The 19,920-nt window shown below is 43.8% G+C and overlaps 1 protein-coding gene across 6 annotated transcripts in view; it reads left to right on the plus strand.

Annotated features, from left to right (window-relative positions):
* Positions 1 to 19,920, plus strand: part of RGS6 (regulator of G protein signaling 6) — a 641,289-nt gene that overhangs the window by 551,349 nt on the left and 70,020 nt on the right. For all 6 annotated transcript variants that reach the window (XM_054529656.2, XM_054529657.2, XM_054529659.2 and 3 more), the window contains 3 exon segments: positions 849 to 923; positions 2,957 to 3,055; positions 4,478 to 4,539. In XM_054529656.2, coding sequence (XP_054385631.2) covers positions 849 to 923; positions 2,957 to 3,055; positions 4,478 to 4,539 — 236 coding nt within the window.

Raw genomic sequence — 19,920 nt, forward strand, 5'->3', positions numbered from 1 at the left:
TTCTGTGTAAAGACACCTTATGTAATATATATCATTGATTCATTAACATTAAACTCATGGCCAACGCACTATTGCTCATGCCTGCACGTTTATTTCCTTCTAAGGCACATCAGAGCCTTCTTGCTTGGGAACGGTAGACAGCACTTCAGCACTGTCCTTGGGGCCATTTTAAACAGCAAAGTCACCAACAAAAAGTACAAAAATGCAGAAAAGTTGGCACTAAATTAGCCCTAAATAGACGGGTCTGAAACAAAAAGGCAGGACGTCACCTTGTTCAATTTCAGTGGGAAACATGCATATCAGGCTACTCAAGGTAGAACTACTGAGTAAGGAGTTATAAACGAAATTTAGCAAGCAGGCAAATTCACAAATGCAAAATTTGTAAATAATGAGGTTTCACGGTATTTCTGATTTCACGTTATTAAAACAAATCTTGCATTTTCCTCATGAAATGGAACTAAAAAATTATTGGTCTTCTTAAAATTTGATTAAAAGCAAAAAATAAATAGCTACTCATCCTGATATTGTGGAGTCTTTTTCAAATGGTTAAGTATGTAAAAAAATTTATAAGGGCTGTGCCTGATGCTGTCTTGCCACTTGAATAGCTAATTTGCTCTTAGAAACTGTGCACTATACCCTCTGTATATCATCCTTAGATTATGAGGTAAGCTTTTCTAGATTGTATGAGAACTCCACAGAGGAAAACATATCACGGCAAAATGGAAAAAAAAATCATGCATTGTCTGTAATGGAAAAAGATAAAGATGGGTCCTGATGGTGTGACTTGGGCTAAATTGGAAGTGTAATTTTCACGTAGTAATTTATATGATGTGTTTTTTTTTTCTCAGCCAGGCTGTGTGAACACAACAGAAATGGATATCCGAAAATGTCGACGTTTGAAGAATCCACAAAAGGTTAAAAAGGTTCGCTAGTTTAGCTGAGTTAAAAATTCCTGATGTGAATAGCCCTTCCAGTTCTAGTACTATTCAAATAGTAATTTGCTACGTGTAATTCTACCACCTTTTGTCATTTGAAACCATAACCGTTTCACAAATATTGATTGAGCAGCTGATGCATGCTTGGCGCTGTGCTCGTGCTAGGATACAGTGGCAGGTCCTCATGGAGCCCACAGCCTGGCAGGGAGTAAAACAAGCCAACAGGCAACAGGGCCATGAGTGCTGTGTTAGGAGAGGTACAGGACAGTTGAGGAGCCCAGGAAGGGCAGCTAAGCCAGAACTGGAGTGGGTGGGGGGTGGGGGGCTTCCCAAGGGCTTCCTGAAAGAGGGTCAGGTGTTCTGAAGGGTGAGTTGCAGTTGTCTCTGGGGAGGTGGCAGGGAGGGGAGGAAACAAAAGGAGCAAGAAGTGGCAAAGCACACAGGTGAAAGCAAGCTTTATACTTAGAAGCAAATGAAAGTCTTTTTTATGTTTTTTTTTGTTTTTTTTTTGGATAGAGCTGGATCACCCAAACTCAAACCACCATCTTGCCCAACTGTGAATGACCCAGTGGTCACTTGTGTTTCACTTTACTCAAAGGAGTAGTGGTCACAGCATACCCGAGGGTGCCGTGCTCAGACTCCCCAGTGATTCGTACATCCCACCCTCTCCACAGCACCAGGGACAATATTGCAGGACAGCATGACCAGACTCTGTAATATTAATTTCCAAAGAGTGGGCCAGGTACGGTGGCTCACACTTGTAATCCCAACACTTGGGAGGCCGAGGCGGGTGGATCACCTGAGGTCGGGAGTTCAAGACCAGCTTGACCAACATGGAGAAACCCCGTCTCTACTAAAAATACAAAATTAGCTGGGCACGGTGGTGCATACCTGTAATCCCAGCTTCTTGGGAGGCTGAGGCAGGAGAATCGCTTGAACCCAGGAGGCAGAGGTTGCAGTGAGCGGAGATCGCGCCATTGTACTCCAGCCTGGGCAACAAGAGCGAGATTCCATCTCAAAAAAAATTCCAAAGAGTGGAGATGTGTCCCCAAACATTCCTATTTCTTGTGATGACCAATTAGCTCTCTCTCATGTATGCATTTAAAAAAAACATACACACACACACACACACACACACACACACACTAGACATGGCGTATGTATATAAACTTCTTTAATCTACTTACATATTTTGTTCTTCACTGACTTAACAATATCCACTGTATTATATTTTAAAATGTTCGTCCTAAAATGTCCTCATTTCATCTTCAAGAGCCCCATAATTCTAACATTACAGAATTTCATGGAGTCACATCCACCTTATCTGAGCCCTTCTGCATTTTGATGATTTTGACTACACATTGAATGCCCTTCAGTGTTTCATTTCTTTCCCATTGCAAAGATTGTGTTTAGTCTTTCCGTAATACCAGGAACAGCTTTAAATGTAGCTATAGCTACGGGCATGTGGAAAGACTTAGGCCAGAAAACTGTTTAACTTGAAAGGGAAACCCTGAAATGCTGCCATTCCAGTTTTGTACCAGATGGGCATCTGCTGACCAACGGAAATGTAGAGGGGATCATACTCTTCGGCAGTGGCTCTTGAACTTTGTTTATTCAGAATCATTTGGGGCATTTGATAAAAAGTGCAGATTTCCAAACCCACCCACAAAGATTCTGATGCAGTAAGTCCAGGGGGCTAGGGGATACTCAGCAACGTGTCTTTTCCAAGTACACCCAGGTGATTCTTTGCAGGTGGTCTATGGACCATATTTGGAGAAACACTGAGATACAAGGAGGCTATTTTCAGCCCAGTAAAAGATAGGATTTGGGTTATAGTGGTACCCCAAAGATGAGATGACATGCCTTAAGAGGCAGCATTCTCATCATTGAAGAAATAAAAGCAGAGACCAATCTCTTATGAGGGGATTCACGAAATTGGATGAGTCATTGGACTAGCTGACCCCTAAGCCACCCTCCAACTCTGTGGGTGGATGATCCTCTGTGCTTGCTTCTTCTCCTAGTCCGTGTATGGCGTGACTGAAGAGTCCCAGGCACAGAGCCCGGTGCATGTACTCAGCCAACCAATCAGGAAAACAACAAAAGAGGACATCCGGAAACAGGTGAATGAATTGACAGCTTGCACTCCCAGGAGGAGATGTGGCCAGTGTAAAAACCCTTTCAAATGTTCAACTCTGAAGATTGAGCAAGCTTTGAGTTCCTGGAAACCACAGTGGAACCCAGCTGTGGGTGATTGAACCTTTAAGTGCTATGTGTGAACAAGCCACGGAAGCTTGAGAGAAAGAATTCTCTACCCAGTTCCTCCACCAGTTATTAGAAAACGGCATAAATGAGTCATCCTGTGCCTTGGGGTAACTGCTGTAGTGGGGTATCCCACAGTCCGCTGTGGGAGCTGGAGGAAGGAGGGGGCTCATGTCACACAGTCCTTATAATTGGAATGCACCAGCTCAGGATGGTCTACTTTATTGCTGTGATTTGAAAGGAAAGTTTAAGAATAAACAAAGCTCTACTCCCAATGCCATTTCAGCATTACTTGGTTGAATGTTATTTTCTTTCATGATAAGGAGCCCAGGTCAACAGACAATGGCTAATTACATTACTTACTTCTGATATTTACTGGTAACAAAACAACCTACTGTTTATATTATGCCTTGCTGGTTCCTAGAGGGCAAAACCCAAAGGAGTAAACTTTTAGGTGCTTGCCCTTAACAAGTTTATTATCTGATGGGTAAGAGGTAATGGATGTATGAAAAAAAAAAAAAAGCTATTTGGCGGGGCTCGGTGGCCCACACCTGTAATCCCAGCACTTTGTGAGGCCGAGGCAGGTGGATCATCTGAGGTAAGGAGTTTGAGACCACGCTGACCAATATGATGAAACCCCATCTCTACTAAAAATAGAAAAAAGTTAGCTGGGCTTGGTGGCGTGTGACTATAATCCCAGCTACTCGGGAGGCAGAGACAGGAGAATCACTTGAACCTGAGAGGTGGAGGTTGCAGTGAGCTGAGATCATGCCGCTGCACTCCAGCCTAGGCAACAGAATGAGACTCTGTCTCAAAAAAAAAAAAGAAAAAAAGAAAAAAAAACACACAGAAAAAAAGCTATTTGATGATTCCAGTCAAGCATGCCAAGGACATGGGCGTGACGTGCGTGTGAAAGGTGAGCAGAGGAGGGGTCGCTGGGGATTATTCAAAACAGGTATTTATGGTGCACATTTCACCTGTCCATGCTGTTGCTAAGCTATGTAGAAAATATATTGCCTTTAAATTTTGGAAAGCAAGACTTAAATCACACCACAGTATAGGAGGAGATGAGACAAAGGCTAAATTGTAGAATATGAATCTTGTATGATAGGGATGTCCAGAGGCACAAGTAAGTTGCTGGAGGGCAGAGCTGAGGGAGTCAGAGATGTCTGGCCAGAGGAGGTATTTGGATCTTGGTGGAAATGCAGGATTTGGGTTTGTGGAGCGAGGGGAAAAAAATAATTTTAGTTTGGTCTTAACATCCGTGTTCTCTATTTTCCCAGATAACATTTTTGAACGCACAGATTGACAGACATTGTTTGAAAATGTCCAAAGTGGCTGAAAGGTATGTTTTCCTTCAATAATATTACTACTTTCTTCTAATTTAACAGAGAAGAAATGTTACAGGGTTATGGTTAACAAATGTGTTCAACGCCAATAGTGAGACTGTAGTTAATTCCTTAGACTGGGGTGCAGAAAACCCCATAGGCTCCATGTGAGTATAACTAAGATAACAGACCCCCCTTGAGTGATGTCAAGAAATGTTCCGTTGCTAAGGCTTTACAGGGGGTGGCCACGGGACCTTGTCAATCAAGGAAGAATGTCCTTTAAAGCTACATAATGCACCTTTGCCATCAGCCTCTTGATTAATTCAAATAGAAATTGCTCCCTTTTCAGCTATAAAATGCCCAGATTCACTTTATAGGGGAAAAGAAATTATGTGTGTCCTTTGAGGTGCTGGCTGCATAGACAGGAGGGGACTGGATCATTGGGAAGAGTTCCGCCTCCACACGCCATCAACCACTGAACTGCATCGAATCAACTGTAAAGAAAATATTCAGCCCCTCCAGCCTGGCTTCCACAGCGGTGTGTGTGCTTCAGTCTGCACCAGTAGCTGGTTCCACTCCGTTAACTCGTGGGAGACTCAATTTTATCAACTAAATGGTCGGTTTTTTTAACTCTTCCGTGAAGATGGGAGACCACATGGGGAATCTATATGGAATAAATCTAACCAGGCAGCTCAGTAGTGAACATTTATTCATCCATATGCTACCGTTAAAGCAGTGACCAATTGCTGAAGGAATCAGGAGCTTAAGTTGGGTCTTGGTATTTATTGGATGTCAGATAAACCGAGTCTTTTAAGCCCAGCTCCTAAAGGGGGCTGGCTGTGAGAGCCCCCTATAAGCCTGTAAGCCTTTCTCTGCTGGCCCCTGGGTTGATTCACATCTTTTGTCTAGATAAATTACAACAAATGGAAGGTATAAAAACTCCGACCCCAAACAAAGAGTCTGATTGAATACCCTACCTTCAGGGGCTAAGGACATCCCTGGACTTGGGCTCACGTCTTTATTCCAGGGTTTCTCGATTGTGGCACTAGTGACATTCTGAGCCAGATAATTCCTTGTTGTGTTCTTAATGTCCTATGAATTATAGGATAGTTAGCAGCATTCCTGACCTCCCCCCATTAGAGGCCAGTAGTCCCCCCACCACCACAGTTGTGAGAACCAAAAATGTCTCCAGACATTGCCAAATGTCCCCTGGGTGGGGTGAAAGTCACTCCCATTGAGAATCACTGACACTTCTGCTTTTTCTATGCAAATGTTCTGGAAAGTTGCCATGGCTGGAACTCAGCTTACACTGAGGTACCGATCACTCTGGAGTCGCCGTTTCAGCTAGCTGTGTAGGCTGCAGAATCACCTCATACCTCCTCTCTCATCATGTGTGGCTTCTGGCCAGAGTACCAGGCTCTGAAAATGCTTTTTAGGTCTCACTGTGGTTCCTTTGCCCCAGAAAGGTGGCTGTGAGTGAAACAGCAGCATGGCCTCAACTCTCTTGGTGTCATCCATGGCCTGTGAGGAACCACGAGCTTCTTTCTCTGTGAACTAGGGACAGAAATGGCTGTCCTAGTATACTTTGAGGGTCGGTGTGCTAGCAATGCTCATGTCTGGCCTTGGAAGGTGGAAAGGCTCTTTAGGGTTTGCGATTTATAAGAGCATATATATGGGAGCATCTTTCTTTGGATCTATTTGCTCAGGTCTGGTGGTTCTAAGTACTGTAATCCAGGTGAGGGAGGGGTTTAAAAAATGGAAATTCCCAAGCTTCAGCCCTAGGGATTCAGATTCAGTGGTTCCAGGGTTAAGCCAAGAAATCCACATTTTGGATAATCTTCAAGTGGACTAATCTGGTCTTTCAGGATCCGGTGAAGCCATTGCCTGCTACTCAGGCTGACCGGAGAGCTCACATCCAATTTGTTGTATCTTTGGGATGCAGAGAAAGAGCCTGAACCTGTCAGCATGAGGTAGGCAGACTCCAGGGCAGGTGTGCAGAGAGGCCAAGAAATGGAGGAAACCAAGGTGGAGGCGGGGAGCCTGGCCCATCCTATTGTTTGTTTGTTTCCTTGCTGTCAGGGAGGGGCCCCACCTGGTACCATCTAATTATGCTTGAGAGGCTGCTCATATTGAAGGATTATTCCAACTGGCTACTCCTCGGTGCCCAGCTAGAAGCTTTCATGAGTCTCTGCCTGGTAGAGGCTAGATTTTATTCCCAGCAGCAATAACTGGCAACTTTTCAATGTGACATGAGGGTTTTTCATTAGAGCCACAAGGAAACCCCCAGATAAGGAGGAGGAGGGAAAGAAGATGCCTGTTAGCTGGAGATAAAGCAGCTGGGAGCCGGGCCTGTCAGTGGCTCTGTGAGGATGGGGCCAGGGAGGAGGTGCTGGAAGCTGGTGAGAAGCTGCCAGAGATGCAGGCTGAGCTCTCTCAGGTGGGCACACACATCCACATCCCCATCTCGATCTGGCTTCCCTGGGCCTGCTCCAGGTGATAAGTGGCAATTCCGTATCCCCCAGGAAACTGCATCCCCCAGGAAAGGTCTTCATCATTTTTCACCCAGTTCTCTGAGAACTAATAGTGGGGGGAGAGGCAGGAGGGCTGGGGACAGCGAGGCTGGGCTCTGGGATGTCTACAGTCAGGGTTGGACTAAAGGGTGCATCCAGACCAGCAGGGAGGGGAAAAGGGAACTTTTCAAACTAAAGGGGCAGAACAGACAGTTTAGGGGATGGGTCTGAAACCAACCATCAAGGTTTGAAACCTGCCCCTGCCATTTCCTGTTTTCTAACTGATGAAGCCAGTGGCTTCTTCTCTCGGTGCCTGTTTTCACCTCTTTAGAGGGGAGGTAGTAGTTGTATTTAAATTATAGGATTAATGACTTCATGCATGACAAAAGCATGGTCCAGTCCTTGGGACTCAGTCTGCACACTAGGAATGTGAATAATAATGATTTTCCAGCATGACACTTACTTGTGCTTCGGAAGAGAGCAGAATTCAAGTGCATGAGACAGAATGAACTTGATATATGGTGCTTAAAGGAGCAAACAAAGGGCAGGCCAAGGAGGGAGGCTGCTAATGCAATTGTTTCCTGCACCCTCTGTCTCCCCTCAGTCTCCCACACAAGAGATCTCTGCAGGCTGCCTAAGGCTGACCTTGCACTGCATGTCTCCTTCCACTGCCTCACATGCCATCACTAATCTGGGGCTTTGGGGGAGAAAAGACTTGCTCTTTTGCACAGAATTTCTCAGATCATCCCAGTTCCAAATATTCTGTCCATTGTCTTCCTGAGTGCTTAAGTGTCCCCAAAATGCCAGCATCATGGCAACCAAACTGCATTTCCTAGGCTGCCTTTTGCACCTGGAAGCAACACAAAAGGCTTTCTGAGCTGTTACCCAATTTTTGTTGCAGAATGTATTGTCTCTGCACACACACATGAGTGTCTCAGATAAATGACACTTAACACCCTAAGCTTTTTATTTTAACTATTTTTTTTTTTTTTTTGGAGACGAAGTCTTGCTCTGTTGCCCAGACTGGAGTGCAGTGGTGCAATCTCAGCTCACTGCAAGCTCCGCCTCCCGGGTTCACGCCATTCTCCTGCCTCAGCTTCCTCAGTAGCTGGGATTACAGGCACCTGCCACCAAGCCCGGATAATTTTTTTGGATTTTTTAGTAGAGACAGGGTTTCACCATGTTAGCCAGGATGGTCTCGATCTCCTGACGTCGTGATCCGCCCACCTCAGGCTCACGTGATCCCCAAAGTGCTGGGATTAGAGGCGTGAGCCACCGCACCGGCCTATTTTAACTGTTTTTTAATGGCAGTCTTTCTTAAATATGGTTCATCCACTTTACTTCCTAACAAAAGGACACTACATTTCAGTTAATTTTTCTAGATGACTCAGAGTCAGTAGTCTTCTGTTACACTTTAAAACTGTCAGTGGTCAGGATCTTATAAGGTACCCTGCTTCCCTTTCCCTAAATGGCCCCAGATGATAATATTCTTTGAATTCCTGTTTCTGCCTTTTAGTTGTCTGTTTGTCTGCTTGTCTCTACTAACCCTTCCCCCTCTCTACCCAACCCCCGCTTTCCAATCTGTAGCAGACCAGGTGTATCAGTTAGCTGTTGCTGAGTAACAAAACACCCCAAAACTCAGTAGCTTAAAAAATAGGCTTTTACTATTGCTCACATGTCTATGTGCCACCTGGCTCCACTGGTCTCAGCCATGTTTCTCTATGTGGCTATGGGTTGGCTAGGCAGCTCTGCTGATCTTGGCTGGGCTCTCTCACATGTTTGGCTTCTGCTGGTTTAGGATGGCCTCAGCTGGGACAGTTGAGTGCTCCTTAACATGATCTCTCACCCTCCAGCAGACTAGTTTGACCTTTTCCACATGGGGATAGTGGGATTCCAAGAGAGAGAACAGAAGCATGCAAAAGTCTTGCAGATTACAACTGGCATTCTCTCACTTCTGTTGCCTTTTATTGGCTAAAGCAAGTCACTAAGCTGGACTAGATTCAAGGGCAGAAGAAACAGACTCCTTTTTTGAAACTGAACTACCACACCAGGAAATCAGATAACCAAATTGATTAGCTTTGATCCTAAAGCAAGTGTGAAAAGTCTTTTTTGTGAGGTGTGTTGTTCCCAATAACATGAACCTTGAGGCATGGTGTTTATTTCATCTGTAGACTACGCAGAGGCTCTTATGCTCACTTATCTCATTTGTTTTCTCTGGATACTTGAAGTTGCCAGATAAACGAGGTCTTACTCTTCTTTGCAAGCGTCCCCAAGGGAGTCCCTTTTTTATTCACCTAAGCCTTATAGCACTTGACAAACCAACTTTGAGAAGCAACACTCCATGCATTTTAGTCCCAAACTGTCTAGAGTCTCCATGTTTGGCTGCGATTCCCCAGAGACTTCCCTCCACCCATAGCAAGCTTACACCACAATCAGTGCAGCTATCCCAGTGCACTGCTGCACACAGAGGGATCAAAATGTTTCATTCCGTACCTGCATCTGTACTTGGCTCATCCTCACCCTATTACTGGGAGCCATTCGTGTGTCACAGCTGACTGCTGAATTGATTTTTTTTAGCATCATCTTGCTTGCCTGTATCTGAGATTGCCGCTGCTCCCTGAAATTGGATGCTGGTTCTTCTTCCACCTCCTGACCCTCAGTGATCATGAAATGTAATTAATGAAATGGGATAAGACAGCAAGGGACTGGATACCCTAATAGAGGTTTGTGAACTTAATGTCTAATGATAGTTTCAGGGGAGGAAAAAAGAGGGTCACAGAAGTCATTACAACTTTGCTTTTATGGGATTCCAGAAACCATGGGGTCTTTGCTCCTCCTTTCTCCTAGCCTGTTCTAGGTGACAGGAAAAAAAAGACCAGAGGTATCATTACAGCCAGGGTGACCATATCTAGACCAAGATCTGGAATCTGTAGCATGTAGGAAAGAAGGGGCCTCCATACCTGGCCTGGTGTAAGCTCTACTTCCTGCAGGGCTAAATTCACCTTCATGCTCCTTCACTCATCCCAAGTTTCTCTATTGAATGTGTTTTCTCTGGGTGACTTGCAATTAAGGATTTCTCTTTTTATATTTTCTCTACTTCCCACCTTCTCCAAGTGAAAAAAAAAAAAAGCTAGATTAATTAATTAATTGCTAGGAATCAAACTTCCTTCTTTCCTCTCCACAGTGCTGCTCTGCTTCTCATTTTCCTTTCTAATCAGATCCTTCCTGTCCTGGTTCCCTGTTGTGCATCACAGTTCAGAAACTGCATGTAGCAAAGCGAGGCGTGCCAGCATGCTCTCCTCTTCACCCCCTTTCACATTCCATTTCCAGGTCTTCTCATGTAGAGGCTCTGATTTCATAATGAATGCTTTAGTGCATTTGTACTGTATTTCTAAAGTAGGACTAATGGTCATATCCCATAATCCCATAATGCTTTAGATTCGAGGCCTCGTTTTTGTTGGTTTTTTGTTTGTTTGTTTGTTTTCCTGGATAATAGTTTCCCATAGCTGCAGGCCATACTTCACTGTCCCTTTTTCCCAGAGCCTAGCCATGTCAATATCTCTTCATCATCTCCCCACCTGCTCTATATATGTGTCCTTAGCTCTAGGGATTCCTCCTAGGCATTGCTTAACTCAGGATGGACAGCATTTCTTCTTCCTCCAACTCGTCATGGTTTTGTGTTTTTTGTTTTTGGTTTTTTTTTTTTTTGGTCACATCTATACAATTTGTAGCAAAATTACAAGTCTTTTTTTGTTAAGAGAGAAAGGATAAAATCTAAAACTTTTATTTTTGTCATATTTTCTCAAGTGGTTGGACTGTATGTTCACTAAATTCTCTTTCATTATTTCCTTCCCCTCCAAGTTTATCAAAGGTAGACCCTAATTAGCAATCTAAATTGGGAAGGTTTTGCATTAATAACTGTCCTCCTACCAGGATTGGTTACTATTATTAGAAGCTGTGACTTTGCTGTTAGCTCAGCTCTAACAACTCTCTGAGATCCAGAGAGCTGTTTGCTGTTTAATGGCATAGTAGGCACTGAATAATGGCTACTAAATGACTGACCAAAGAGTGTACCCCTGGTAGCCATCTGGTAGATTTTTTTTTTTTTTTTTTTTTTTTTTTTTTTTGCCACTTACTAAAGGGTCATGGGGCAGGAGTATGTGAACAAATCAGCCAGTTCCACATTTCCACTCAAGACCCAGTTCAAAGTCCACAACAATGGTGGGTAGCACATTTGCTAAAGGTTCACAGATCAGCATCTTCTAGTGATGTGAGAATTTGTCATTTGAAAGTAACAAAAGCATATACCAATCAGGAGTCAGGGATAAAGGGACAAGAATGCTAAAATTGCTCAATGAGAAATATTGTTCCTAATGGACTTCTGAATTTCCTATATTTATTTTCTTTCTTCCATCTCATCCCAATTCTGCTTTTCTGCCACTCACACCCAGCAGTTGGAGGACCATTGCTGCTGTGTACTGTTATATGCTGGACATCCTACAAAGCTCTTTACATACCTCTATTTTCTTCTCCCTTTTTGCTTTTCCTGTCCTACCTCTAGTCTTTCTGTGGTCATTGGTATTGACTTTGGACTGAAATGGTACTGTGCATTGGCCATTGCTGCCTCCTTAATTGCCTGCCTGGCCTTCTCATTGTCTTGTGTGTCCCAAGCAGACTCTGTTCATCTTGTAATCTGTACACTACCAGGAGGCACATGTTCTGAAAGAGACAACCTCTCTGGCTAGTTCTACAAAGGGCTGCCTTGATGAACTTGCCTTCACACTCTCATCACCTTCATTCCCTTTTCAACTGTGTTGATTTGATTCCAAGCAATAAAACCCCAGCTTGAACCTGATTCTGCAAAATAGGAGCATACATTGGCTCCCAGAATACAAGAAGGGGCTGTGGAATTGAACCGTGGGAAAGGCAGCAATGCTACTGAGCTCAGGGAAAGCTGGGGCCAGGGCCTTGAGTGCCTCCAAGACCCATTTTTCCTCTCTGGTCCTGCCCACTTTCCACCTTGGCCTTATTCTCTTTCATGACAGACATGTGTTAGGAAACATGACACCACCAGCTCTTGAACGTCCCCACCCAAATCTCATCTTGAATTGTAGTTCCATAATCCCCACATGTGATGGGAGGGACCCAGTGGGAGGTAATTGAATCATGGGGGTGTTTTCCCCATGCTATGCTCATGATAGTAAGTTCTCATGAGACCTGATGGTTTTATAAAGGGCTTCCCCCTTCATTCAGTTCTCATTCTCCTTCCTGTCACCATGTGAAGAAGGACATGTTTGCTTCCCCTTCCCCCATGATTGTAAGTTTCCTAGGCCTCCCCAGCCATGCTGAACCGTGAGTCAATTAAACCTCTTTCCTTTATAAATTACCCAGTCTTGGGTATTTCTTCATAGCAGCGGGAGAATGGACTAATACAAGCTTCTACTGCTGAAGCTGGGGAAAGAAGATATGAACCCCACTTGCGTCAGGTATCTGTTCCTGGACAAATCAACCATGGCCAGGAGCAGGGCTTATAAATAAATACATGGCAGCTCCTGAAGTAGCCTTGTGTACATATCAGAGTACAATTCTCAAGAGACAAGCAGAAGTGAGCAGAAACCCAGAGAGGCCCTTTATGCCTGCTCACCCATTTTGGAGTACTCACCATCCAGAATCCCTATCTGCTTCACTCAGATTCCCAAGAGACCCAGCATAAGGGTCAACACAACCAAGTACATTCACTGTATTCCTAGGCAGCACTTCTGTCTCCATTTGGATCTCCTTTCATGCCAAGAAATGGTGCTGGACAGCCTAGGCACAAACCCAAAAGCCTTTTAATCTCTCTGCATTAAGCTTAGATCTTATCCTATGTGGCCAACCTTCATTTCTTTCCTGTGTCCCACCTTGGAAGCTCTAGCTACCAGGCATAAGGCACCTCCAGCCCAGATTAAAGAGACAGGAGAGCAAGGAAAAGGCAAGGTGTCCTTGCTTTCATTTCTTGTCTGTTTTTGCACAGTCTGAAGATGTTGAGAAGCATAAGGAGACCACCTTCCCTCTCTGCCCAGCGTGGGGGTGCTCTTTCACCTCCTCTCAGTCTTTGGCTACCCCAGCTGTGAAGTTAACCCTCTCTGCTACTCTCTCTGGGAAGGATCACCCTCCCCTCCCCCCAATAAGCTGGGAGAGCAGTTGAGGTAGCAGACTGCTAAATGCCCAAGTCACCCATGGGAACCTCCAAGATGCACTTTGCTGTCTCCTGTCTTTTCCATGCAATGATGATGGCAAATAGGACAAATGAGGGTGCATAGATTCATGAACACTGGGTTTATTTGCGTGAGTTGTAATAGTGGCAGCAAAATAAAACATGGTGGTGCCATTATGCACCTTTTATCTACTGCCACACTCTCCTCCAAGTGACTTTATTTTCTACATAAATAAATGTAGTAAGAAATAAATAATAATACATTTATTTTTTTTCACATAAATTGCTCTCAAACTACACCTGTGGTAGGCAGAATAATGATCTCTCAAAGATGTCCATTTTAAATCCCCAGAACCTGTGAATAGGTTATGTTACATGGCAAGGAGAATTCAGGTTGCAGATGGACTTAAGGTTGCTCATCAGTTGACCTTAAAATAGAGAGATTATCCTGGATTGCCCAGATAGGCCCAGCATAATCACAGGTGCCCTGAAATGTAGAAGAGACAGGCAGAAGATTCGGTGTCAGAGTGATGCAGCATAAGAAAACCATAGCTGGCTTTGCAGATGGAAGGGGGCCACAAGCCAAGAAATGCAGGGAGCCTCTAGAAGCTGGAAAAAGGCAAGCAAATGAATTCTTCCCTGGAGCCTCCAGAAGGAGCATCGCCCTGCTGACACCTTGATTTTAGCTCAGTGAGACCCATTTCAGACTTCTGACTCTTAGAATTATAAGATGTTTTCAGCTGCTAAATATGAGATAATCTGTTCCAGCAGCCCTTAGAAACAAATATAAAACCCCAATCTCTCCCCTTCTCTTAGAATCTGAAGACCAAATTGTTCATCCTCCTTGTCTTTAATATACCAGCATCTCCAAGCACCCTGCTGAATAGGAGTGCCTCTTATAGCCCCAATACGTGTATGTCTAATTCTGATGATTCAATACTCCCTTTTTCTATCAATAAAATACAACATTCAAAATACATATGCCCCTGTAATTTTACTGTTTCCTTTACAAAGCCTCTGACTTTATTTATGTAACTTAACAAAACAGATTTCCCTCTTCTAATACAATAAATTTCCCTTCCGACCAGTACCACTTATCACTGACACTGGCCAGCAGATGAGTTGCTCATAATGACTTTGGCTTTGTTGCCTGGTTCAGATTGTCAGGACTTCCTGTGTTCCTTCTCCATGTGTTCCTCTATAGCATGTCTTGATGCTGCTTGCCTAGACCCTTTTTTGGAGAAGGCGTGACATGGCACGAGCTCACAGCAACAATTTCATTCATGCTTAATGCCTGTTACAAAGTCATATTTTGTGCTCTTATGTTGGATGGTCACAAAAATCTCACCTTGGGCTCTCAACCACATTCTCCTAAACCAACATCACCATTAGCTCTCACCACCTCTCTTCCACCCACATCTCTAATGATATTTCAGGATTTTTCTTAAAGAGATCTGGCTATGAGCCTATATTTCATTACAGCTTAAATAATCATATTATTTCCCATTTCCTTAGTTGCTCTCTGGACTTTTAAGATTCTACTGCCTTAGGCTGGTCAGCGGACAGCTGCCTTCATTGCCATGCATATAGTAATAGGCAGCTGGAGCCTGCAGGCTCCTCTTGGGACCAGGTGCTGGCTGAATTCTCACCGCAGCCTCTCCTGAGCCTTTCCTGTTGTCCCCTCACCCCAGCATTCACTCAGGGCTCCATATGGGGACTTGTCCACAGGGCCTGACCTGACTGCTTGGACCCCTCCTTCCCAGGTTGGAGATGTGACCACATTGAGGATCTGCTAGAACACATCTGGGGAGGGGTCTGATAAAAACCCCAGCCTGTCTCATTGAAATCTAAGGAAGCGAGAGGGAGGAGGGGAGGAAATTTCATTTTTCAATCCGTATGTTCTACTTCAGGGAAATCTATTTCTGGTCTTAAAAAAAAATTCCACAATAACATAATTAACTAATTAAAAGATGCCCCACCTTTTGCCTTGGGCTGCCAAGTGGATATCTTTTATTTGAGATTCAAAGCTAACTAAGGCTGAGATGTTTGGAATGGCCAGGGCAGATGTCCTGGGAGGACAAATGGGGTCCCCCGGGCTGTTTGTTCATCTCAGATTTTGAGAATGCCATGGATGCTCAAATGCCTCATAATCGGGAGAACCCCCCAATATGTCATTGTGACTCAGATCCTCTGGGGCACCTCGGTACAACTCGTCACCCCCTGAACAGGATTTTGGTTTTCTGCTGCTGGCTTGTCTTTGTGCTGATCTGAGCAAAGGAGACAGGTGGCCCAGTGTTCTCTCTGTATCCCCACATCCAGCTTGCTCTCTCACATTCTCTGTAGTGGGTTGAATAGTGGAGCCCCAAAAGATAGGTCCTAGGCCTTACCTGTGAAACCTGTGAATGTGACCTCCTTTGGGAAGAGTCTTTGCAGATGTAATTCAGTTAAGGATATCTAGATAAATCATCATGGATTATCCAGAAAGACTCCAAATCCAAAGACAAGTATCCTTATAAGACAAAAAAGAGAGCAGATGACACAGGCACAGAATAAAGACATGTGAAGACAAAGACAGAGATGAAAGTGATGCAGCCACAATCCAAGGTGTGCCTGGAGCCACCAGAAACTGGAAGGAAAAGAAAGGAAAGGAGAGGCGAGGCGAGATGAGGCGAGGTGAGATGAGGCGAGGCGAGGCAAAATTCTCCCCTAGAGCCTTCGGAGGGAGCGTGGCCCTGCCAACACCTTGATATCAGACTTCTAGCCTCCAAAACAGTATAAACTTCTGTTGTTTTAACCATTTGTGGTCATTTGTTATTGCAGCCCTAGAAAACTAACATATTCCTCAACATGCAATGCCATTTCTTTTATAAAGAATTCAATCAGCCCAAGTAGCTAAGAAGTGGCTCCCAAGTGCAGCACCAACTTGTAGCCTGATCCTTCCTGTCACAGTGCTTTCTTAGAGCTCCCTTGCCCACGTTCATTCTGCCTGAGATGTCGTAAAGCTCTTGATATGGTTTACCTGTGTCCCCACCAAGATCTCATCTTGAATTCCCACATGTTGTGAGAGGGACCCAGTGAGAGGTAATTGAATCATGGGGGCAGGTATTTCCTGTGCTGTTCCCATGATAGTGAGTAAGTCTCACGAGATCTGACGGCTTTAAAAATGGGAGTTTCCCTGCACAAGCTCTCTCTCTTTGCCTGCTGCGATCCATGTAACACATGACTTGCTCCTCCTTGCCTCCCACCATGATTGTGAGGCCTCCCTAGCTACGTGGAACTGTAAGTTCATTAAACCTCTTTCTCTTGTAAATTGCCCAGTCTCAGGTATGTCTTTATCAGGAGCATGAAAACAAACTAATACAGCTCTTATTGGTGAAGCCTGGCCCCAGGGAAGATGCATACCTTGCAGGAGATTTATAGGACAGAGGATGTGCCTCTAGTGTGCCCATGGTTTCGCTTGTCTGTTTTATATTTGTAGAGGATTGTCAAGATTCTTTGGAGATGCTTTCCCATTTTCTATCACAATGGTCCTGAGTGCTCAACAAGGCTCTTATATAACATGATGAACTTGACAAAGATCAGTTAAATGACTCAACCAAGAACTCAAACCAAGGCTTTTCAACTGGGACCACTGCTTCTTCTACCCCACGGGTCATGGTAAACACCTGGGACAGCGAGGAGGCTCTGAGGTGTCCGAAAATTTACATCCATCTTCAAAACCAAAATTTCCAGGGGCTCCTTCATTTTGATTTGATGAATAAAACATCTTGTGTCCTGAATGTTTCAGAAAATTGAGGAATGAGATGTGGTTCTTCTCAAACTTGAATGTGCATATGAATCACCTGGGGGCATCCTATTAAAATGCAGATTCTGACTCAGGAGGCCTGGGCTGGGACCTGAGATCCTGCATTGCTAACGTGCTCCCAGGTGATGCCAGTGCAGTTGGTTCATGGATCACACTTCCAGTAGCATGAGATGGAGCCTCTGACTAATTTCTCTGCGTGTTCAGCATTAAGCTAATTGGCCATTATTGCCCTTTGCAATTCAGTAGTAGGAACTGTGGCTCTGACTTTGCTGTTGTGGGAGAAGTTGCTGACACACAAGCTGGCAATGCTTAAGGAAAAATTTTACTGTGGATCGATAACCAAAAATATTCATATCTTTTGGTCAAATAATTCTGCTTATGGATATGAATTCTAAATAAATAACGCAGAAGATGAAAAAAAAAATCTGTGTGAACAATGGTGTTCCACAGCACTGTGTATATTAAAAAGGAAAAAATCTGTGTCTAATATAAAGGAAACGATTAAGTAAATTGTGATAAAGTCACTCAATGCAACCAAGACAATATTGTAGACATATGTTCATCTTCTCCCTTTCCTCAAGTGCAACATGTCACTAAAGGAACAAAAATGGCATGAACTCACAAGGTTAACAAACTATTTATTAATAATTTCAACACATTTGTCCAAGATACAAAGTCTATGTAATTGGAGAACATAACCACAGGCCCCCATGTCTCTATTTGTAATGTTTTATTTTTTTAATTGGTCAGCGAGTACAAGGTGTCAAAGTAAAATCTTATAATTTTTATACCTTTCTTTATGCCTGAAATATTTCAAAATTTAATAAAAAAGAAAGTGCATAGGGACAGAGTGAAGAACATTCTAACCTACATGTTGGGGGCAGAAGTAATGTGACAAAGTGAGCGAGTTTTCGCAACAAAGCCTGGCCTTGGCTCTTGAAGGCACTAGGGACCATGGAAGGCAGGAATGAGGCATGGGGCTAACAGCAGAGGAATGGTCAAGTCTGTCCCAGGAGACTTTGCACCCCTAGATCTCCTGCCCCACTAGGAAACAATCCTTCCCACCTACCACCACTGCAGGAGATGGGCAGTTTTTTCTTGAGAGAAATTGAGCCACACACGCTCAGAACTCAGACACATCAGATCTCATAAGAGGCCAGCTGAAAACAAGAGAATTAATGGAAGCTATACACACTGAACTGTGGGGCCTGTAGGGATGCAAAGTGTGATACCTTTCCTCATCTACCATAAGGATTAGGGCCAACACTGCTACAACAAAAGAGGTTAACAAGAGAAAAGCATAAATGCATTTATTTCATCAGTTTCACACGACACAGAAGCCTTCAGAAATGAAGACTCAAAGACCCAGGGAAAACTGTCTGTATTTGTGCTTAGGTTCCATGAAGAATGGGAAGCCTTGTAGAAATGCGATTGGACAAAAGGGTGTGATCTACTAGTAACAGACTGAGGGGAGGAAACCCAGCAAGGCCTGTCTGTTCAGATTCTTCTTAGTCTCTCTGAGTAGCATTCCTACCTCCCAGGTAGGACCTCTCTGGAATGAGGGTTTTCAAGGGAGAAGGGAGAGAGGGACCTTTCTAGGTTTTGTGGCTTGCTTTGCGGGAGAGGCATTCTAGTTTCTATGACCCACTTTGGGGAAAAAGAATTCTTGTTTCTATGACTTACGTCAGGGGAGAAAAAGGGATGGGAGACAGAGGCAGGAGAGAAGGTGAAAGCCTTGGCTTCTGAGGCCCTTCCATTCTCCTTTAGTTCAAAGTACTCAGCATGCCAACGTACTATACTTTAGAGTATCATGTTCTGAGCCCCAACAGACCCTCAGCCCCTCCCCGACCCTGCTGTCAGGCCTCCAGGAGCCAGACATATATACCCACAGGCAAGAGACTGTCAAAGTACAACCTGTGGGCCAAACCATACTCCATTCTGTTTTTGCAAATAAAGTTTTATTAGAACACAGTCACACGCATTCATTTGCAAGTTGTCTATGGCTGCTTTTATGCCACAGCAGTAGAGCTGAGTAGTGGCAACAGACACCATCTGGCCCACAAAGCCTGAATATTTACTATCTAGGCCCTGCAGAAAAAGCTTGCCAGTGCCTACTCTAGAGAAAAATAGACGCCCCAGAGGAAAGACTCCAGATCCCTCATTTGGAGCTCCCATTAAAATACTGGTAAACTTCCCTATGGCAATGAAGCCCATCAGTGACAAGCCCCATCCACATGCCCACTGAGCCACGAAGCAGGTTTCAGTACCTCAGTCTTAAGCACAAATGGATGTCCAAAGATTTTCCAGACACTCAAACCTCAGCATGAAAGAGTATAATCAAAATAAACTGACAGAAAAAAGGAACTTGGAAGAACCAAAATAATTCAACAAGTAGAAGAAACTTATAATAAAAGTATAGAATTCATATTATCTGAGAAATGAGAAGATATTTCATCCATAAAACAAGAACTAGACACTATGATAACCAAAAGTGAACTCTGAAACTTAGAAAGTAATGGTTCAAAATTTAAAAATAAATAGAAAGTTGAGTTTAACAAAAAGACAAGGAGACAAAAAATGGGAGGGAAAATAGATTAACAATTCAGGATGTCCAATGTTGAACTGGAAAAAAAAATATAGGACAAGCAAACAAAGGAAACAAAGGGTATAAAATTAGTGATGAATACTATAAAATTCCTGATACATATTTGCTTATCTATTGCTCACTGTGCCCAGCACAGTAAATAACAACAACCAGCAAGGGCCATCATGAAATTTCAGAACACTCTAGCAATAAAGAGACGATTCTAAGTTGACAGAGAGAAAAGAAACTGAACCAAAGAACGAGAATCAAAAGGGATCCAGGCTTCTCAATAGTAACACTGCA

Source organism: Pongo abelii, chromosome 15, assembly GCF_028885655.2.
Source record: "Pongo abelii isolate AG06213 chromosome 15, NHGRI_mPonAbe1-v2.0_pri, whole genome shotgun sequence".
Lineage (NCBI taxonomy): Eukaryota > Metazoa > Chordata > Mammalia > Primates > Hominidae > Pongo > Pongo abelii.